The sequence below is a fragment of the Triticum aestivum genome, chromosome 2A, assembly GCF_018294505.1.
Source record: "Triticum aestivum cultivar Chinese Spring chromosome 2A, IWGSC CS RefSeq v2.1, whole genome shotgun sequence".
NCBI classification, from domain to species: Eukaryota; Viridiplantae; Streptophyta; class Magnoliopsida; order Poales; family Poaceae; genus Triticum; species Triticum aestivum.
Genome location: NC_057797.1, coordinates 64871735 through 64893227, shown reverse-complemented (window position 1 = coordinate 64893227; position 21493 = coordinate 64871735). Strand labels below are relative to the sequence as shown.

Genomic DNA, 21493 nt, shown 5'->3' with positions numbered 1-21493 from the left:
GCTCTGGACCCACGTCCATGCGGTCCCATGTGTAAGCTCTGGACCCACAACCACTAACGCTGGCGGACGGAATGGACTCAAATATGGCCGTTTGGCCTCGTCATACTTGTTGTGCATGGACTAGGGGCAAAACTGAGCACAATTCGCATCTGAGGGAAAAACTGGGCACATAGACACCATCGAGGGCAAAAGGATAATTAACCCTAACCTCTAGGTATTTGATACCGATTCAGTTGCTAAGATTAGTAACTCGAAACAGGAGTTACGAAATGAACAGAGACTAGTTGAGGGCAAAGTGACGATGTGTGTTGGAAGAGATTTCAAGGTTGATAAGATCACCATCGCATACTCCCTCTACCTTCGGGATTAGTATTAGACCTAAATAAATGTTATTTGGTGTTTGTGTTGAGCATAATATGATTGGATCATGTTTATTGCAATATGGTTATTCATTTAAGTCAAAGAATAATTGTTGTTCTGTTTACATGAATAAAATCTTCTATGGTCATACACTTAAAATAAATGGTTTATCGAATCTCGATCATAGTGATACACATATTCATCATGAAGCCAAAAAATGCAAAGTTAATAATGATAGTGCAACTTATATGTGGCACTGCCGTTTAGGTCATATTGGTGTAAAGCGCATGAAGAAACTCTATGCAGGTACTAGCTCACTTGCATCAATATGAGATGCTTCATGCTACACTATTTCACATAACTTTGTTACCTGCCCCACTTTTTTTCTCCGGAGAGTTATACTTGATGAAACCTGTGAACCCAGGTTCGGTTTTTAGCATATGAATCTCCTTCCAGCAACTATTACACATTGTTTTTTTTATTCCAGAAATATAAAAAAAATCCTCACATTATCTTTTAACATACTTGTGCAACTAAAAACACTAGCAAGGATTGACACCCTTGTTAGAACTGTTCGGGACATAAGTGAAGTTTTATTTGTGTTGCAGTGCATTAAACTGCTGCAGGATATCAATACCTCTATAAATTGATACCTTGGTTTCCCACTTAGAAAAAACTTGTTGCCTGTTGCAAACTCCTACACTAGGGAGCCCAACAAGTGTTACATGCCATAACAAGTAGTCCCCGTCGTAGATCGCTTCATCTCCGACTACCAGTTGTAGCATCGCCGGGTGGAAGTCCCAACATCTTCGACAGCCGGTTGTAGCATTGCCGCTGGCGGTCCCAGGATGTCGCGACGTCCATCACCATACGAGAGCCACTAGTCACAACACTGTCCCCATGCACTCATAACACTGGGTAGTTGCTCGACACGGCGTGTCACCGGGTTGGCAGCAAGCGCATATGGCTTTGCAGTGCCTCGGCCTCCGAGGAACATCTCCGTCCAGGGATGTAGTCGCCCTTGAATATTTTTGTAGCCATGTGGAACAAGGGGAGGGCTTATCTTCCAGACCATTCGCATCGAACTAGAGAAACGGGGAAGCAGGAGGAGTAGGGAGCCAGGGGCGCGTTACACGACGTCTATGGTGACGAGCGACACCGGACGGCTTGCCGGAAGCCTACTTGGATATAGTTGTGTCACATATAGAAGGGGAAAGAAATATCTTTCTTGGGACCACAAGGGAAGGATATGGATGGAGGGGGATGTGGGCGTGCAGTCCCACGTGGGACACATGTCGCCCGTGGAGAATAACTGTCGTGGTGTTCGATTGGCAAGATGGTTTGAAACAATTCCTATTTTTATATCAATCTAAAAAATTCTAGAAGTATTTCTCTCGCTAGTGCACTTATGAGATTACACTGTAAACTTCCAAAGCTTGGCGGAAGACCTTTCAGCTGTTGACTTACTAAAATGATATCAAAAGGAAAATGAAGGGTTGAGAAAATTTTATTGGAGGGGGTTATATATTTGTCTCACCCACGAAACCAAATGCACTTGAGCATAGAGGTAGAGCTCCACTAGACCAAGATAAATGGAAATAATAAGGAAGGTGTGGACCGGATTTGTTTTATGAAACCCAAATAATAAGTGATGCACGTGTGGCACGAAGCAATCTGGTTGTGACGTTTTTTACAATTAAAGTTGTCATCCGAATAGAAAAATAAATTCAAAAAAAAATGAAAGTTGTCATCCGAAAAGAAAGTTGCTTGACAAATAAAGTTGCTATTCTCACGTTACTAAACTTGCCATAAAAAACGTTTGGAGTTGTCATGTGTTCGTTCCACATGTGTAGTACTTATCAAGGTTGTTTATAAAAACCCCATATATTAGTTAATAATAATAACATTCTTGCAGCAGCCATAGTAGAGGAAGGCACATTACTCACTAATAAACTTCCACAAGGACTATCGAAACAAAAATTCACAATCCCATGCGCCACCGTATTGGCATGCCGGCTAATCCTTTTTTTTAGAAAAGGAGGATTATCCCCCGGCCTCTGCATCTGGGCGATGCATACGGTCACTTTATTAATTATTTTCACAAGACCTTATAAAGTCATACAACAGCAAGACTAAAGCCACCGTCTAAGCAACAACTGTCGCTACACCTATCCAATTGATGAAGGGGCACAGATAGTCTGGGCCTAATACCAAATAGACATCGCAGCCAAACTTAAACATCTAAGACCTGAGGTCCCAACCAAGACGCCTGCCGGGTATGGGGCACCTACCAGTCCGGCGCACTTCTCAACCAGGACGCCTGCCGGGCATGAGGCCGCCGCAGCCACCTGCCACCAATCCATCTTCAGAATTGTACTGTTGCATGTACCGTGCCAGGGCTCTCTGCCATCGACGCCACCACAACGCCCGACAGCGTCGTCCTCTTGCGCGAGTCCATCCTCCCATAACGAACTCCAAATCTGCACTCCGCCACGCCGTCAACATCCGTCTAAAACTTTGGTCTTGATCAATCCACCCACATCATGCTTTCTGGTAATCCCAAAAATCATCTTTATTTTTATTTTTTATTTTGAAACGGGCAAAAGATTTGCCGCATATATTAATTAAGGATAAGAATGTTTTGTTACAGGCCCGCAAGCTACAAGGATTTTACTCTCCCGGAATGATGGTCCCTAACTTTTTTGCGCCCGCGGCGACCCAGAGTTTAGCTTCAAGCTTGATGTTGTTGAGCAAGATTGTTGGCGGAGATGACTTGTTGCGGAAGACCCTCCCGTTTCGTTCATTCCAAATAGACCAAGATATTAGCATGGTAAGGGAAGCCCGGGCCTTGCGATTTGGCATGGAGATGTTGGAGCGGTTGACCCACCAATCTTTGACAGATTGCTCAAGATGCCATGTAGAGGTGTCAAGATGCTCTAGGTGTAGCCATTCATTGACCAAATTCCAAAGGCGAATGGTGAATCTACATTTGTTGAAGAGGTGGGCACCGGACTCTTGCACACGCTTGCATAGGGGGCAAAGGTCGCAATTTGGCCACCCACGCTTTGCCAGTCTGTCAGCTGTCCAAATCCTATCTTGGATAGCCAACCATGCAAAGAACTTCACTTTAGGCGGCGCCCAGGCTTTCCACACCGCATGTGGCATCGGAGAGTGTGTGGAGACCATGAATTGTGCCAAGTAAGCGCTTGCCGACGAGTATTGTCCATTCTCAGTGTGCTTCCAGATGATTTCATCCTCGACGTGCTCCACAAGATGAAAGCCATTGATGAGAGTCCAAAGGTTTATGAATTGCCTAATGTGCTCGGCGGTGAAGCTTATCGTGATCTTAATCTTGGAGGTCCATGCATCATTGAGGAGCGCATCCTTGACTTTCCAATTTTTCCTCGAGGATGCCTCGAAGATAAGAGGCGTGATTTCCTTAGGCTTCCGGTCTTAAACCCATGGAGCTTCCCAAAAGGGGGTCCTCGCCCCATTACCAACCGTGATTGTTGTGCATGCGTAGAAGAGGTTGAGGTCAATCTCATCGCAAGGATTTCCCATGCCGACCCACATTCTCGTTGGTTCCTTCCACTCGAACCAAGGCCATCTCAGTCTTAGGGCTCTTGCAAATTTAGTTGTGTTCAGTACTCCGAGACCTCCCCTCTCAAAAGGTCGGCAGACCATGTCATAGTTGACCTTGCACTTGACACCAGTCGTCCTGTCCGCGCCGGACCAAAGGAATGCCCTCGCAATCTTGTTTGTGCTGTGTAGGATGCTCGGGGGGACAATCAACGGTCTGATGTAGTAGACCACTTGCGAGGCGAGTGAATATTTGACAAGTGTGGTGCGCCCGATGGTGGTAATGTTGTTACCCTCCCATGGGATGAGCTTGGCCGCCGCCTTGTCCTCTAGGAATTGAAAGTCCACTTTCTTGAGTTGCCACACTGAGAGTGGAAGCCCCAAGTATCTCATCGGAAAAGAAGCCCTCACCGCCAGCAAGCTTTGGGTGATATGCTCGAGGTTTAGGTGTGCACATTTGATTGGGACGAACGAGCTCTTGTTGAAGTTGGTTTGGAGGCCTGAGACCTCACCAAAGCCTTTGAGGATGGCGGCGAGGTTGTCAATGTCTCTCTTAATGGGCGCCATGAATATCGCTGCATCATCCGCATACAGGGAGGTTCGCGTGATAGTGCCTCTGCCCCAGATCTTGTGGAGTAGCCCCTTTCTTGCATCCAATTCGAGAAGTTGTTGAAGGGGGTCGATAGAGATGACAAATAGGAGAGGTGACAAGGGGTCCCCTTGCCTGAACCCGCAGCGGTGGAAGATTGCGGGGCCGGGCACCCCATTGAGGAGAATCCTGGATGATGATGAGTTTAGGAGAGCAGTCGCCCAATTGCGGAACTTGCATGGGAAACCCCTCCTACACAGGAGATCGAGGATATACTCCCAACGCACCGAATCAAAAGCCTTGCGGATGTCAAGTTTGAAGAGGAGTGATGCAGTCTTGCTTTTGTGTAGTCGGCATGCGAGATTCCGCACATACATGAAGTTGTCGTGGATGCTCCTTCGCTTGATGAAGGCACTCTGGGCATTGGAAACTAAAACATCCATGTGAGGTCGTAGTCGGATCGCTAGGATCTTTGCAATAATTTTTGCAATCCCGTGTATGAGGCTAATCGGTCTATAGTCGGCAATGCCCTCCTCCCCATCCTTCTTGGGGAGCAAAACCACATTCGCCGAGTTGAGCCAGTGAAGGTTGGTTCCATGGATGTCCTGGAAGAGGTGCACCACCCGCATCACATCCCCTTTGATAGTGCCCCAACATTTACTGAAAAAATGCCGGTGAACCCGTCCTGCCCGGGCGCTTTATCCTTTGGCATCTCGTTTATGGCCTCCTTCACCTCTTCCTCGGTGATGCAGTCGTCCAAGGTGGACAAGTCAATTTCCTCTAAATTTAGATCCCCCCAGTTGAGGTCTAGCGCACTGGTGGTCCCTTGCCCCATGACGCTAGATAAGTGGCCATGAATAATCTCCTCTTTCATCTCATGCTCAGTGACCCACCCTTGATTGTGCTTTAGCCTATGTATGTGATTTTTCCGTCTCCGAGCATTGACCCGTCGATGGAAAAATTTAGTGTTTGCGTCACCCTCCTTGAGGTTGGCCATTTTTGCGCATTGTTTCTTGCGGGCCCTCTCAATTACCACAAGGCTAACCACCCTCCTCTTGAGATTTGTCCGTAGGTCGCTCTCCTCGTCGGAAAGGGTCCGCACCTCTTGGGCTTGGTCAAGCCGGAGGATCACCGGCAGGGCGGCATGCGGGTGGATCTTTGCCTTAGAGAATAGGCCTCTACTCCATTCCGACAGGCGAATGGCAGTTTTCTTGAGCTTGTGGTGGAGCACATGATATGGCTCGGTGTGGTTTGATGGCTCATTCCAGGCCTTCTCCACCACCTCAAAGAAGCCTGGCATAGAGGTCCAGAAATTTTCAAATTTGAAAGCCCGAGGCCGCCGAGGCCCCCTATCGTCTGCGAGTAATAGGGGGCAGTGGTGCGACAGAGAAGAACACAGAGCATGAAGAACATGGGTGCTGAATTGGACATCCCAATCAGCATTGCAGAAGAAGGTGTCCAACTTGCACAAAGTCGGGTTTTCTCGTTCATTACTCCATGTGAAATGCCTATTTTGAAGATGAATCTCTTGCAATTCACAAGTGTTAAGGGCGGCCCGGAAGCGGTTTATGCGGCTCCTATTAACATTTCTTTTATTCTTGTTGCTAGCACGAATGATTTGGTTGAAGTCCCCATTGGCTAGCCACATCACCCCATTTGGTGGCTTTTGGCTGACGAGTTCATTGAAGAATGCATCCTTGCATGCAGGATCGGTCGGGCCATAGACTGTTGTTAGTTTGAAATGCACCTCGGTGCCCTTGACATGTATCATGGCTGAAAGGCAGTACGTCGTGAGGGTGATGTTGCTCACATCCATGACAAGCTCATCCCAAAGGAGCAGGATCCCTCCTCTAGTTCCAGAGGCAGGTCTTTAGGCAAACCTTTTTAGCCTTTGCCCTCCCAGTAAGGCCGCTGTGTAGCAATCGATATTTTCAAGCTTAGACTCTTGCAAGCAAATGATTTGGCACGATGATGCGGAAATAGTTTAATTGACCGTAGCACGATGATCTGGATCATTTAATCCCCTGACATTCCAGCTTAGGATGTTCACATGTTGCTCTAACATATTGGTACCATGGAGACACATAGGCAAGAGCTAAGGCAGGAATAACTAGCAGTCAGCACTGCAACCACGAACAGAGTAGCAACCCTCGATGGACATGCCCATCCGAGGTAACAAACACAGGGGAGCACACAAGCTAACCAAAGATGAACTAACATTTGAGACTTAAGTTGCACAGGCGTAGAGCTGGAGCATCAATTATTCTTCTGGTGTCTGCCTCGCCGCATCGCCAGAGACCACCTCATGGTCCAGGCCATCCGCGCCGCCGTGGTTGATGAGCGCGTCCTCCGCCGCTGTTGCCTGCACATCACTGACCTTGAAAAGGGCCCTCAAGGCCGCCAGCACGTCCAAAGGCAGCTACTCCTTGAACATGGTCGAGAGCTGCAGTAGGGCCCGTTCAGTGACATCCTCGCCATCCTGGACAATGCCCAGGTTATGGCAAACCAGCAGTTCTGCCGCCTTGGCAGCCGGAATGGCCTTGCGACTTCCTACTTTGCGTAGCCAAGCACTGAAGCGACGAAGAGATAGACCACCGGTGCCATCACGAGCAATGTCCATCCCCGCCATCGTCTTGCGCCGCCCCGCAGCCATCAGCGGTAGGGAAGCCCTTGGGGGCTCCGCGATGATAGGCTCAGGGCACGGCAGAAACAGAGGAGTGGTGTCTTCCGGCACCAGCACCGTGGCCACAGGGGCGGCAGGGGTGTGGGATGACACCAGCGGTAGTGGCGGCGTCGTCGTCGAGGTTGGGGATGCCTTGAAGCCAGGGGGTGAGCCGGGGAAAGCAATGGCAGCGGGGATACGAGGTGAGCCAGAGCGCAGATCACGACGGCGCCCCGCGCCGTCGCGGACATCGAGGACGCAGCCGAGCCACCATGCTTAGAACCAGGCGTTGATGGCAGCACCGACGTCGGGGAGTTGGGCGCCGTGAGGTTGTCGCGGGAGAGACGGCGGCCAGATCGTGGAGACGCCTGACGCACCGGGCTGCGTCCCGTGACCTCATCCCTGGTGGTGATTGCCGCAAGCAGACCCGTGGGCGCGACATCGTGGCGGCGGCCACCACCAGAGCGATCACGAGAGCGGTCCTGGTCCGCCCCGCGCTGGCGCTCCCGCGCGTTGCGGGAGAGAGACCGGCGGATGCAGTCGCCCCACCCTGTCTGACCTCTTGAGCCATCTCTACTACGGCCGCTATCGCAGTCGTCAGCGTCGTCGCGCCGCGTGTTGCGGCGGTCGTCGCGAGCAGCTGGAGCCATGCGCCGGCGGCCAGGAGGCGGAGCACCGTTGACGATGTCTGGGTACCAGGTGAACTCGTTCACGTCTGGGGTGGGAGGATTGTCGTCATCTTCGCGTGCGTTGGAGTGGTCCTCGTGCAGGTCCAGATGACTGAGCACGCGGTGCCGCAGGCCACGCCGCCCACGCCGCCGCTGGCCGCGTGCCGGCAAAGTGAGCCACTTGACCTTCAGGATCGCGTCGGGGTTGGCGGTCCACGCCCACAGCGCGAGGTACCTCGTGTCCTCCCTTCGTAGCGACCTGTTCTCGATGTAGTCCAGAGAGCAGCCGTGTGTAGGGTTTCGTAGTAATTTCAAAAATTTTCCTACGCACACGCAAGATCATGTGATGCATAGCAACGAGGGGAGAGTATTGTCTACGTACCCAACGCAGACCGACTGCGGAAGCGATGACACGACGTAGAGGAAGTAGTCGTACGTCTTCTCGATCCAACCGATCAAGCACCGAAACTACGGCACCTCCGAGTTCGAGCACACGTTCAGCTCGATGACGATCCCCGGACTCCGATCCAGCAAAGTGTCGGGGAAGAGTTTCGTCAGCACGACGGCGTGGTGACGATCTTGATGAACTACAGCAGCAGGGCTTCGCCTAAACTCCGCTACAGTATTATCGAGGAATATGGTGGCAGGGGGCACCGCACACGGCTAAGGAATTGATCACGTGGATCAACTTGTGTCAACTTGTGTGTTTAGAGGTGCCCCTGCCTCCGTATATAAAGGAGGAGAGGAGGGGAGGCTGGCCGGCCAAGGGGGGAGGCGCAGGAGAGTCCTACTCCCTCTGGGAGTAGGATTCCCCCTCCAATCCTAGTCCAACTAGGATTCCTCGGAGGGGAAAAGAGGAGGAGGGGGCCGGCCACCTCTCCTAGTCCTAATAGGACTAGGGGAAGGGGGGGCGCGCAGCCCAACTAGGGCAGCCCCTTCTCTTTTCCACTAAGGCCCACTATGGCCCAAATAGCTCCCGGGGGGTTCCGGTAACCCTCCCGGTATTCCGGTAAAATCCCGATTTCACCCGGAACACTTCCGATATCCAAATATAGGCTTCCAATATATCAATCTTTACGTCTCGACCATTTCGAGACTCCTCGTCATGTCCGTGATCACATTAGGGACTCCGAACAACCTTCGGTACATCAAAATGCATAAACTCATAATATAACCTACGGGTTCGAGAACAATGTAGACATGACCGAGACACGTCTCCGGTCAATAACCAATAGCGGGACCTGGATGCCCATATTGGCTCCTACATATTCTACGAAGATCTTTATCGGTCAGACTGCATAACAACATACGTTGTTCCCTTTGTCATCGGTATGTTACTTGCCCGAGATTCGATCGTCGGTATCCAATACCTAGTTCAATCTCGTTACTGGCAAGTCTCTTTACTCGTTCCGTAATACATCATCTCACAACTAACATATTAGTTGTAGTGCTTGCAAGGCTTATGTGATGTGTATTACCGAGAGGGCCCAGAGATACCTCTCCGACAATCGGAGTGACAAATCCTAATCTCGAAATACGCCAACCCAACATCGACCATTGGAGACACCTGTAGTACTCCTTTATAATCACCCAGTTACGTTGTGACGTTTGGTAGTACCCAAAGTGTTCCTCCGGTAAACGGGAGTTGCATAATCTCATAGTCATAGGAACATGTATAAGTCATGAAGAAAGCAATAGCAACATACTAAACGATCGGGTGCTAAGCTAATGGAATGGGTCATGTCAATCAGATCATTCTACTAATGATGTGACCTCGTTAATCAAATAACAACTCATTGTTCATGGTTAGGAAACATAACCATCTTTGATTAACGAGCTAGTCTAGTAGAGGCATACTAGTGACACTTTGTTTGTCTATGTATTCACACATGTATTATGTTTCCGGTAAATACAATTCTAGCATGAATAATAAACATTTATCATGATTATAAGGAAATAAATAATAACTTTATTATTGCCTCTAGGGCATATTTCCTTCAGTCTCCCACTTGCACTAGAGTCAATAATCTAGATTACACTGTAATGATTCTAACACCCATGGAGCTTTGGTGCTGATCATGTTTTGCTCGTGGAAGAGGCTTAGTCAACGGGTCTGCAACATTCAGATCCGTATGTATCTTGCAAATCTCTATGTCTCCCACCTGGACTAGATCCCGGATGGAGTTGAAGCGTCTCTTGGTGTGTTTGGTCCTTTTGTGAAATCTGGATTCCTTTGCCAAGGCAATTGCACCAGTATTGTCACAAAAGATTTTCATTGGACCCGATGCACTAGGTATGACACCTAGATTGGATATGAACTCCTTCATCCAGACTCCTTCATTTGCTGCTTCCGAAGCAGCTATGTATTCCGCTTCACATGTAGATCCCGCTACGACGCTTTGTTTAGAACTGCACCAACTGACAACTCCACCGTTTAATGTAAACACGTATCCGGTTTGCGATTTAGAATCGTCCGGATCAGTGTCAAAGCTTGCATCAACGTAATCTTTTACGATGAGCTCTTTGTCACCTCCATATACGAGAAACATATCCTTAGTCCTTTTCAGGTATTTCAGGATGTTCTTGACCGCTGTCCAGTGATCCACTCCTGGATTACTTTGGTACCTCCCTGCTAAACTTATAGCAAGGCACACATCAGGTCTGGTACACAGCATTGCATACATGATAGAGCCTATGGCTGATGCATAGGGAACATCTTTCATATTCTCTCTATCTTCTGCAGTGGTCGGGCATTGAGTCTTGCTCAATTTCACACCTTGTAACACAGGCAAGAACCCTTTCTTTGCTTGATCCATTTTGAACTTCTTCAAAATTTTGTCAAGGTGTGTGCTTTGTGAAAGTCCAATTAAGCGTTTTGATCTATCTCTATAGATCTTAATGCCTAATATGTAAGCAGCTTCACCGAGGTCTTTCATTGAAAAACTTTTATTCAAGTATCCCTTTATGCTATCCAGAAATTCTATATCATTTCCAATCAGTAATATGTCATCCACATATAATATCAGAAATGCTACAGAGCTCCCACTCACTTTCTTGTAAATACAGGCTTCTCCGAAAGTCTGTATAAAACCAAATGCTTTGATCACACTATCAAAACGTTTATTCCAACTCCGAGAGGCTTGCACCAGTCCATAAATGGATCGCTGGAGCTTGCACACTTTGTTAGCTCCCTTTGGATCGACAAAACCTTCTGGTTGCATCATATACAACTCTTCTTCCAGAAATCCATTCAGGAATGCAGTTTTGACATCCATTTGCCAAATTTCATAATCATAAAATGCGGCAATTGCTAACATGATTCGGACGGACTTAAGCATCGCTACGGGTGAGAAGGTCTCATCGTAGTCAATTCCTTGAACTTGCCGAAAACCTTTTGCGACAAGTCGAGCTTTGTAGACAGTAACATTACCATCAGCGTCAGTCTTCTTCTTAAAGATCCATTTATTCTCAATTGCTTGCCGATCATCGGGCAAGTCAACCAAAGTCCATACTTTGTTCTCATACATGGATCCCATCTCAGATTTCATGGCTTCAAGCCACTTTGCGGAATCTGGGCTCACCATCGCTTCTTCATAGTTCGTAGGTTCATCATGATCTAGTAGCATGACCTCCAGAACAGGATTACCGTACCACTCTGGTGCGGATCTTACTCTGGTTGATCTACGAGGTTCAGCAGTATCTTGATCTGAAGTTTCATGATCATTATCATTGGCTTCCTCACTAACTGGTGTAGGTGTCACTGAAACAGTTTTCTGTGATGAACTACTTTCCAGTAAGGGAGCGGGTACAGTTACCTCGTCAAGTTCTACTTTCCTCCCACTCACTTCTTTCGAGAGAAACTCCTTCTCTAGAAATGATCCATTCTTAGCAACGAATGTCTTGCCTTCGGATCTGTGATAGAAGGTGTACCCAACAGTTTCCTTTGGGTATCCTATGAAGACACATTTCTCCGATTTGGGTTCGAGCTTATCAGGTTGAAGCTTTTTCACATAAGCATCGCAGCCCCAAACTTTAAGAAACGACAACTTTGGTTTCTTGCCAAACCACAGTTCATAAGGCGTCGTCTCAACGGATTTTGATGGTGCCCTATTTAACGTGAATGCGGCTGTCTCTAAAGCATATCCCCAAAAAGATAGCGGTAAATCAGTAAGAGACATCATAGATCGCACCATATCTAGTAAAGTACGATTACGACGTTCGGACACACCATTACGCTGTGGTGTTCCGGGTGGCGTGAGTTGCGAAACTATTCCACAGTTTTTCAAATGTACACCAAACTCGTAACTCAAATATTCTCCTCCACGATCAGATCGTAGAAACTTTATTTTCTTGTTACGATGATTTTCAACTTCACTCTGAAATTCTTTGAACTTTTCAAATGTTTCAGACTTATGTTTCATTAAGTAGATATACCCATATCTGCTTAAATCATCTGTGAAGGTGAGAAAATAACGATATCCGCCACGAGCCTCTATATTCATCGGGCCACATACATCGGTATGTATGATTTCCAACAAATCTGTTGCTCTCTCCATAGTACCGGAGAACGGTGTTTTAGTCATCTTGCCCATGAGGCACGGTTCGCAAGTACCAAGTGATTCATAATCAAGTGGTTCTAAAAGTCCATCAGCATGGAGTTTCTTCATGCGCTTTATACCGATATGACCTAAACGACAGTGCCACAAATAAGTTGCACTTTCATTATCAACTCTGCATCTTTTGGCTTCAATATTATGAATATGTGTATTACTACTATCGAGATTCAATAAGAATAGACCACTCTTCAAGGGTGCATGACCATAAAAGATATTACTCATATAAATAGAACAACCATTATTCTCTGATTTAAATGAATAAATGTCTCGCATTAAACAAGATCCAGATATAATGTTCATGCTCAACGCTGGCACCAAATAACAATTATTTAGGTCTAATATTAATCCCGAAGGTAGATGTAGAGGTAGCGTGCCGACTGCGATCACATCGACTTTGGAACCGTTTCCCACGCGCATCGTCACCTCGTCCTTTGCCAGTGCCCGCTTATTCCGTAGTCCCTGTTTTGAGTTGCAAATATTAGCAACAGAACCAGTATCAAATACCCAGGTGCTACTGCGAGCTCTAGTAAGGTACACATCAATAACATGTATATCACATATACCTTTGTTCACCTTGCCATCCTTCTTATCCGCGAAATACTTGGGACAGTTCCGCTTCCAGTGACCAGTCTGCTTGCAGTAGAAGCACTCAGTTTCAGGCTTAGGTCCAGACTTGGATTTCTTCTCTTGAGCAGCAACTTGCTTGCTGTTCTTCTTGAAGTTCCCCTTTTTCTTCCCTTTGCCCTTTTTCTTGAAACTAGTGGTCTTGTTAACCATCAACACTTGATGCTCCTTCTTGATTTCTACCTCCGCAGCTTTCACCATTGCGAAGAGCTCGGGAATAGTCTTGTTCATCCCTTGCATATTATAGTTCATCACGAAGCTCTTGTAGCTTGGTGGCAGTGATTGGAGAATTCTGTCAATGACGCAATCATCCGGAAGATTAACTCCCAATTGAATCAAGTGATTATTATACCCAGACATTTTGAGTATATGCTCACGGACAGAACTGTTCTCCTCCATCTTGCAGCTATAGAACTTATTGGAGACTTCATATCTCTCAATTCGGGCATTTGCTTGAAATATTAACTTCAACTCCTGGAACATCTCATATGCTCCATGACGTTCAAAACGTCGTTGAAGTCCCGATTCTAAGCCGTAAAGCATGGCACACTGAACTATCGAGTAGTCATCAGCTTTGCTCTGCCAGACGTTCATAACATCTGGTGTTGCTCCAGCAGCAGGCCTGGCACCCAGCGGTGCTTCCAGGACGTAATTTTTCTGTGCAGCAATAAGGATAATCCTCAAGTTACGGACCCAGTCCGTGTAATTGCTACCATCATCTTTCAACTTTGCTTTCTCAAGGAACGCATTAAAATTCAACGGAACAACAGCACGAGCCATCTATCTACAATCAACATAAACAAGCAAGATACTATCAGGTACTAAGTTCATGATAAATTTAAGTTCAATTAATCATATTATTTTTAAGAACTCCCACTTAGATAAACATCCCTCTAATCCTCTAAGTGATTACGTGATCCAAATCAACTAAACCATGACCGATCATCACGTGAGATGGAGTAGTTTTCAATGGTGAACATCGTTATGTTGATCATATCTACTATATGATTCACGCTCGACCTTTCGGTCTCCGTGTTCCGAGGCCATATCTACATATGCTAGGCTCGTCAAGTTTAACCTGAGTATTCTGCGTGTGCAAAACTGGCTTGCACCCGTTGTAGATGGACGTAGAGCTTATCACACCCGATCATCACGTGGTGTCTGGGCACGACGAACTTTGGCAACGGTGCATACTCAGGGAGAACACTTCTTGATAATTTAGTGAGAGATCATCTTATAATGCTACCGTCAATCAAAGCAAGATAAGATGCATAAAAAGATAAACATCACATGCAATCAATATAAGTGATATGATATGGTCATCATCATCTTGTGCTTGTGATCTCCATCTCCGAAGCACCGTCATGATCACCATCGTCACCGGCGCGACACCTTGATCTCCATCGTAGCATCGTTGTCGTCTCGCCAATCTTATGCTTCCACGACTATCACTACCGTTTAGTAATAAAGTAAAGCATTATATCGCGATTGCATTGCATACAATAAATCGACAACCATATGGCTCCTGCCAGTTGCCGATAACTCGGTTACAAAACATGATCATCTCATACAATAAAATTCAGCATCATGCTTTGACCATATCACATCACAACATGCCCTGCAAAAACAAGTTAGACGTCCTCTACTTTGTTGTTGCTTGTTTTACGTGGCTGCTACGGGCTTAAGTAAGAACCAATCTCACCTACGCATCAAAACCACAACGATAGTTTGTCAAATAGACTCCGTTTTAACCTTCGCAAGGACCGGGCGTAGCCATACTTGGTTCAACTAAAGTTGGAGAGACAGTCGCCCGCAAGCCATCTCTGTGCAAAGCACGTCGAGGGAACCGGTCTCGCGTAAGCGTACGCGTAAGGTTGGTCTGGGTCGTCTCGTCCAACAATACCGCCGAACCAAAATATGACATGCTGGTAGGCAGTATGACTTGTATCGTCCACAACTCACTTGTGTTCTACTCGTGCATATAACATCAACATCAATAACCAGGCTCGGATGCCACTGTAGGGTTTCGTAGTAATTTCAAAAATTTTCCTACGCACACGCAAGATCATGTGATGCATAGCAACGAGGGGAGAGTATTGTCTACGTACCCAACGCAGACCGACTGCGGAAGCGATGACACGGCGTAGAGGAAGTAGTCGTACGTCTTCTCGATCCAACCGATCAAGCACCGAAACTACGGCACCTCCGAGTTCGAGCACACGTTCAGCTCGATGACGATCCCCGGACTCCGATCCAGCAAAGTGTCGGGGAAGAGTTTCGTCAGCACGACGGCGTGGTGACGATCTTGATGAACTACAGCAGCAGGGCTTCGCCTAAACTCCGCTACAGTATTATCGAGGAATATGGTGGCAGGGGGCACCGCACACGGCTAAGGAATTGATCACGTGGATCAACTTGTGTCAACTTGTGTGTTTAGAGGTGCCCCTGCCTCCGTATATAAAGGAGGAGAGGAGGGGAGGCTGGCCGGCCAAGGGGGGGGAGGCGCAGGAGAGTCCTACTCCCTCTGGGAGTAGGATTCCCCCTCCAATCCTAGTCCAACTAGGATTCCTCGGAGGGGAAAAGAGGAGGAGGGGGCCGGCCACCTCTCCTAGTCCTAATAGGACTAGGGGAAGGGGGGGGGGCGCAGCCCAACTAGGGCAGCCCCTTCTCTTTTCCACTAAGGCCCACTATGGCCCAAATAGCTCCCGGGGGGTTCCGGTAACCCTCCCGGTATTCCGGTAAAATCCCGATTTCACCCGGAACACTTCCGATATCCAAATATAGGCTTCCAATATATCAATCTTTACGTCTCGACCATTTCGAGACTCCTCGTCATGTCCGTGATCACATCCGGGACTCCGAACAACCTTCGGTACATCAAAATGCATAAACTCATAATATAACTGTCATCGTAACCTTAAGCGTGCGGACCCTACGGGTTCGAGAACAATGTAGACATGACCGAGATACGTCTCCGGTCAATAACCAATAGCGGGACCTGGATGCCCATATTGGCTCCTACATATTCTACGAAGATCTTTATCGGTCAGACCGCATAACAACATACGTTGTTCCCTTTGTCATCGGTATGTTACTTGCCCGAGATTCGATCGTCGGTATCCAATACCTAGTTCAATCTCGTTACTGGCAAGTCTCTTTACTCGTTCCGTAATACATCATCTCACAACTAACATATTAGTTGTAGTGCTTGCAAGGCTTATGTGATGTGTATTACCGAGAGGGCCCAGAGATACCTCTCCGACAATCGGAGTGACAAATCCTAATCTCGAAATACGCCAACCCAACATCGACCATTGGAGACACCTGTAGTACTCCTTTATAATCACCCAGTTACGTTGTGACGTTTGGTAGTACCCAAAGTGTTCCTCCGGTAAACGGGAGTTGCATAATCTCATAGTCATAGGAACATGTATAAGTCATGAAGAAAGCAATAGCAACATACTAAACGATCGGGTGCTAAGCTAATGGAATGGGTCATGTCAATCAGATCATTCTACTAATGATGTGACCTCGTTAATCAAATAACAACTCATTGTTCATGGTTAGGAAACATAACCATCTTTGATTAACGAGCTAGTCTAGTAGAGGCATACTAGTGACACTTTGTTTGTCTATGTATTCACACATGTATTATGTTTCCGGTAAATACAATTCTAGCATGAATAATAAACATTTATCATGATTATAAGGAAATAAATAATAACTTTATTATTGCCTCTAGGGCATATTTCCTTCACCGTGCCCAATGACGAACGTGGCGACGTAGTTGTTCCAGCCATGGACAGGAATTCCTTCGATGCAGAGGCGCACGTGATGCAGCTGGTCTTCATTCTCAGCATGGGCTTCCAGGCGCCAGGCGCGCACGAAGATGTGGAGGCCGTCATGGTGGAAGTCGCCGCGGTCCGTTGCATTGGCGCAGTGGTGCTGGTACATGAACCGGACAAAGAATTGCTCGGGGTAGTGGCGCACGACGGTGACGTCCGCCTGCCTGATGCCGAACTTGGCAGCGAAAGCTGCCGCAACAGTTGCAGCGGGCACGTCGTCGCGAGCCCCCTCGAGCCAGGCGACAGCTGCGTTGCTGGAGAGGAGCCGACTCCTCCTGCATCTCCGAGGTGGTCGGGACGACCACGTAGTCCACCTCTGGCCTTGATGCAGCGTCTCCAAGCCTGCGGGCCATTGGAGCAGCGGCGGCGAGGTTGGGGAACACGGCGGCCGCTGCAGGCTGCTGGGGAGGAAGCGCCCAGCCCCGGCCCGCTCCAAAGCGTGGGGCAGTGCCCTCCTGAGGCGCGACAACAGGACGGGGCAGGGGCGGTGGAGCGATGAGGTGGGCGAGGTAGCTCAGCGGGCGCCACTTGTTCCGGCAGTCGCGGGTGCGGCGGTGGTTCTCCAGGCAGCGAGTGCAGCGGATGGGTTCTCGGCAGTCTGCAGCTCGGTGTCCGGGGGCGATGCAGCGGCAACACCTCCCTTTAAGCCAGCTTGGGATGGGATGCGCCTTGAATGCCGACGAGGCAAAAGCCGGGCGGCGTGGGGCGTTGCGTGCCCGGACGAGCTGCCAGCCGCCGGTCACATCGGCATCCTCCTCGCGCCCCGCACCCGGGCTTGAATGCCCCGCAGCAGTAGGCTGCACACCGTGGTTAAAGCCTGCCTCGCCTTGAATGCCCTGGGCAAGCAGAGATCGCGAGGATTCACACGCCACGGACTGAGCCAGCAGCCGATGCTGCGCGACCAGCGGAGAAGCAGCCACCTCCTCAACGCCCGAGCCTGACACGGCGGCTGGGGCAGGCTGGCGGGACGGCGGATCCAGACCTGAGCCAAGGGACGGCGCCACGTCAGGCAGCCGATGCAGAATGGCCACAGGAGGTGGAGCAGCTGGCCACTTAACCAGCGTCGGTGGCGGGGGCAGCGGCATGGACCAGCAGGCGAGGAAGGAGCCACGCGCGGCCGGCGAGGTCGCCGCCGATGCGGTCGCCAGAGCAGGGGGAGCTGAGCGGGAGGCATACGGCGTAGGGCCGATATACGGCCCTTTCTTTAACTCCTAAAAAAAATCATCTTTATTATTACCACAGTCACGGAGTGACCCCGACGCAGACTAGTTAAGATCCTGAGTACATGTCACGTTCTCGATTTTTAGGAGGTATGCATACATAAATACATCTGAGATGTACTGTTGACATGAAGAGACGTTGCTCTTGCTGTACCTATCCAACGCTAGTTCAGTTAATTAACGAACATCCATAGTACCAGGAAACACGGTCATCAATGAAAACATATGTAGTTTATGTTTGTGTCAGGTGTATACATTTTCCGAACAGGGATTTATTTAAAATAATATACATGAATACGCGTGAGTTGAATTTCACTAGCAAATCACGTATTCATTCATCAATCTTACAAGGCACAGTTCTAACAGCGGTTCCGCGAACCCAGGTATGGCGCTGCATTTGGGGTTCATATATATACCAGGGACCGCGTTAATGCCCAGCACCAGATCAATCATATACCGTATAGCCAATTAGTCATCGATACCCTTAATTGGCAATTAGAAGATAAAATGTATTTTTATCCACCATTCTTGCTCGTAGGATCATCTCTTAGATATCTACATTCGGAGGTTGGGTAATCATAGAGAGCATCGATCCGATACCTCGAATGCAGAATGACGCGTATGCATGTAACGTCCTAAGATATATAAGACTTAATCATCTAAGACGTTGAAGCAACCATGAATATTCCACGGCTGCTAATGGTGCGCTGTACTACTCCCATCAAAATCATTCTGCAATGTGCAGCTGCTGATTAATTTGACTATGCATGATACAACAGTGCACGATGCACTTTTTTTTTTGAAACTAGTGCACGATGCACTTGACCTACGCGAAATACAGCATGATGACACCGTGAAAAAGGAAAGAAAAAAGATGCAGAGCAGCAACGATCATCTAACAGCCAGCTAGCAGATGGATTGCACTTGGTCATGTGCGCAGAGGAAGCATATTTCTTTTGTTTGAAAATACTTATTGGAAGTAAGAGTTCATGCACAGCTTTTGAGCATTCGAAAGGAAAAGAGTACTATGTCGTTTTAGAATTTCGTTGACTTCCATGCACTCTATGGAATATGGATGATACATCCTTGAATGACTTTGCAAAACATGGCTACTTGCTAATGTCCAATCCAAGTCAACTCCCCGCAAGTGCTGGTTCATTTGACTCTATGCATGACACATGCGCGCACAATGCACTCCGCGATGCACTCGGCGAGTTGCACCAATACGACAACCCTGAAAAAGGCTGGAATGATCTAGTAACCGCTAGCACATGAAACGCCAGGTTGGCCACCACATTATTCGCCGGCCAAAACCGGGAATGACCGAGCTTGCGAGCGGCTATTCATATATATCTGCATGGAATATGCAGGGAATGACATCCGCATCCACCGCAAAACTTCATCTCCTGCAGCGAGTTATCGACAGGTACTCCTGTGTCATGGCATCTTCATCTCTATCAGTCGTGTTGCTCCTGTGCCTGGCCACAGTGGCGTCGGCGCAGCTGTCGACGACATTCTACGACAAGTCGTGCCCTTTGGCTCTTGAAAAAATCAAGACCGGCGTGGAGACGGCCATCAACAGCGACCGCCGCATGGCCGCGTCGCTGCTCCGGCTGCACTTTCATGACTGCTTTGTCCAGGCAAGTTTTTCACATACTTAAGATGTAGCCGGGCTGGACTTGGGCGAAAGCCGAGACTTGTTCTGTTTCGGTTTTGTTCATTTGCTGAACACCTACCTAGTGACTAACGAGCGTGCATATGTTGCCTGGCTACGTACGCACATGCAGGGCTGTGACGCGTCCGTTCTGCTGAATGAGACTAGCGTGGGTGGCAACGAGCGGGGCGCGTTTGGGAACGTGGGATCGCTGCGTGGCTTCGAGGTCATCGAACAAATCAAGAAGGATGTGGAAGCCGTGTGCAAAAAGCCCTACAGCAACAACCCCGTCGTCTCCTGCGCCGACATCCTCGCCGTCGCCGCTCGCGATTCCGTCGTCGCGGTAAGAAAATGATCCATCACCTCCCAATCCCAGTTCGCTCGACTCGATCGCGTGGCGAAGCGCCAAGTTTACCGGTTGTTTACTTTGTGCGCACCGACGGCAAAATAATAACTCGATTTTGTCTTCCTGATGCATACATACATAGTTGGGAGGGCCGACGTGGGAGGTTCAACTGGGGAGGAAGGACTCCGCCAACGCTACCGTGGCTCTGGCCAACGCGAACCTGCCTGGGCCGTTCTTGGACGTCGCCGGCCTCAAGGCCAGCTTCGCCGGCAAGGGGCTCAACTTGACCGACATGGTCGCCCTCTCTGGCGGCCACACCATCGGGATGGCGCAGTGCAAGAACTTCAGGAGCAGGCTCTACACCGAGCCCAACATCGACTCCACCTTCCAGGACAAGCTCAACGACACCTGCACCCCGTCTGGCAACGACAACAGCCTGGCCCCGCTGGACGACACGGCGACCCCCCCGACCCAGGACATGTTCGACAACGCCTACTTCCTCAACCTCCAGTCCAACAAGGGGCTCCTGCACTCCGACCAGGCGTTGTACAACGCCACCGCAACCAGCGGTGACACCGAAGTCATCGTTAACAGCTTCGCTTCTGCCCAGGCCGTGTTCTTTAAGGCCTTCGCCTCGGCCATGGTGAAGATGTCCAACCTCGGCCCGTCGCCTGGCTCTCCTCAGGGCCAGATCAGGAAAGAGTGCTCCATCCCCAACTAAGATCACCATTTGCACCGAAATGACAGCGTGGACCAACAACCTGCTGCTGTGAGAGTCCACCCGTATTTTTGCCGTACAATGAACCATGCGTGTCCTTTCAGCACCTTGCATTGTAGTACCACGTATTCCATTATTTCTATCCTTTTCTATGTACACTTTTTTTTATCCCAACATTCTTCTATATGTTACTCTTCTTTCCTGCAAATTTCGTAGTAACATACTTGCAAATGATAGTATTTTCTGTATGAAGCATACGGTTGATAATTTTCGAGAGACAAATCATGTCAGGTTTCACAAATTCTTAGAGATTGTTCACAAAAATGCCAAAGAAATATCACTTGGGATTCACATTTTTCACACGTTTCATGTCGGTTTCAGCAAAGTTTTTTTAAGCCCAAACCGTAGAACAATTGGGTCTACGGATTTTTCATTGATATAAATAATAATATAAGACAAAAAGAAAAGAAAAAAACACTATCCAACTCCTGTTTTAGGTAGCATTGGTATAGAATAATACTACACCCGTCTCCAAATATAAGACATTGGGTCTACGGAGGCAGTAGCTATTTGAAACCATCATCCTAGATGTGATTATATCCATGCTTCGAA

General features: G+C 48.4%; 1 protein-coding gene and 1 pseudogene across 1 annotated transcript; one reads left to right on the top strand and one right to left on the bottom strand.

Annotated features, from left to right (window-relative positions):
* Positions 1-7586: 7586 nt before the first annotated feature.
* LOC123191508 (uncharacterized) lies at positions 7587-17057 on the bottom strand (annotated as a pseudogene).
* Positions 17058-19602: 2545 nt separating this feature from the next.
* Positions 19603-20999, top strand: LOC123187502 (peroxidase 2). The gene is made up of 3 exons (XM_044599371.1): positions 19603-19803; positions 19951-20160; positions 20306-20999. Exons 1-3 carry the CDS (start codon positions 19603-19605, stop codon positions 20882-20884), a joined length of 990 nt encoding a protein of 329 aa, XP_044455306.1. The 3' UTR covers positions 20885-20999.
* The last annotated feature ends 494 nt before the right edge of the window (positions 21000-21493 follow it).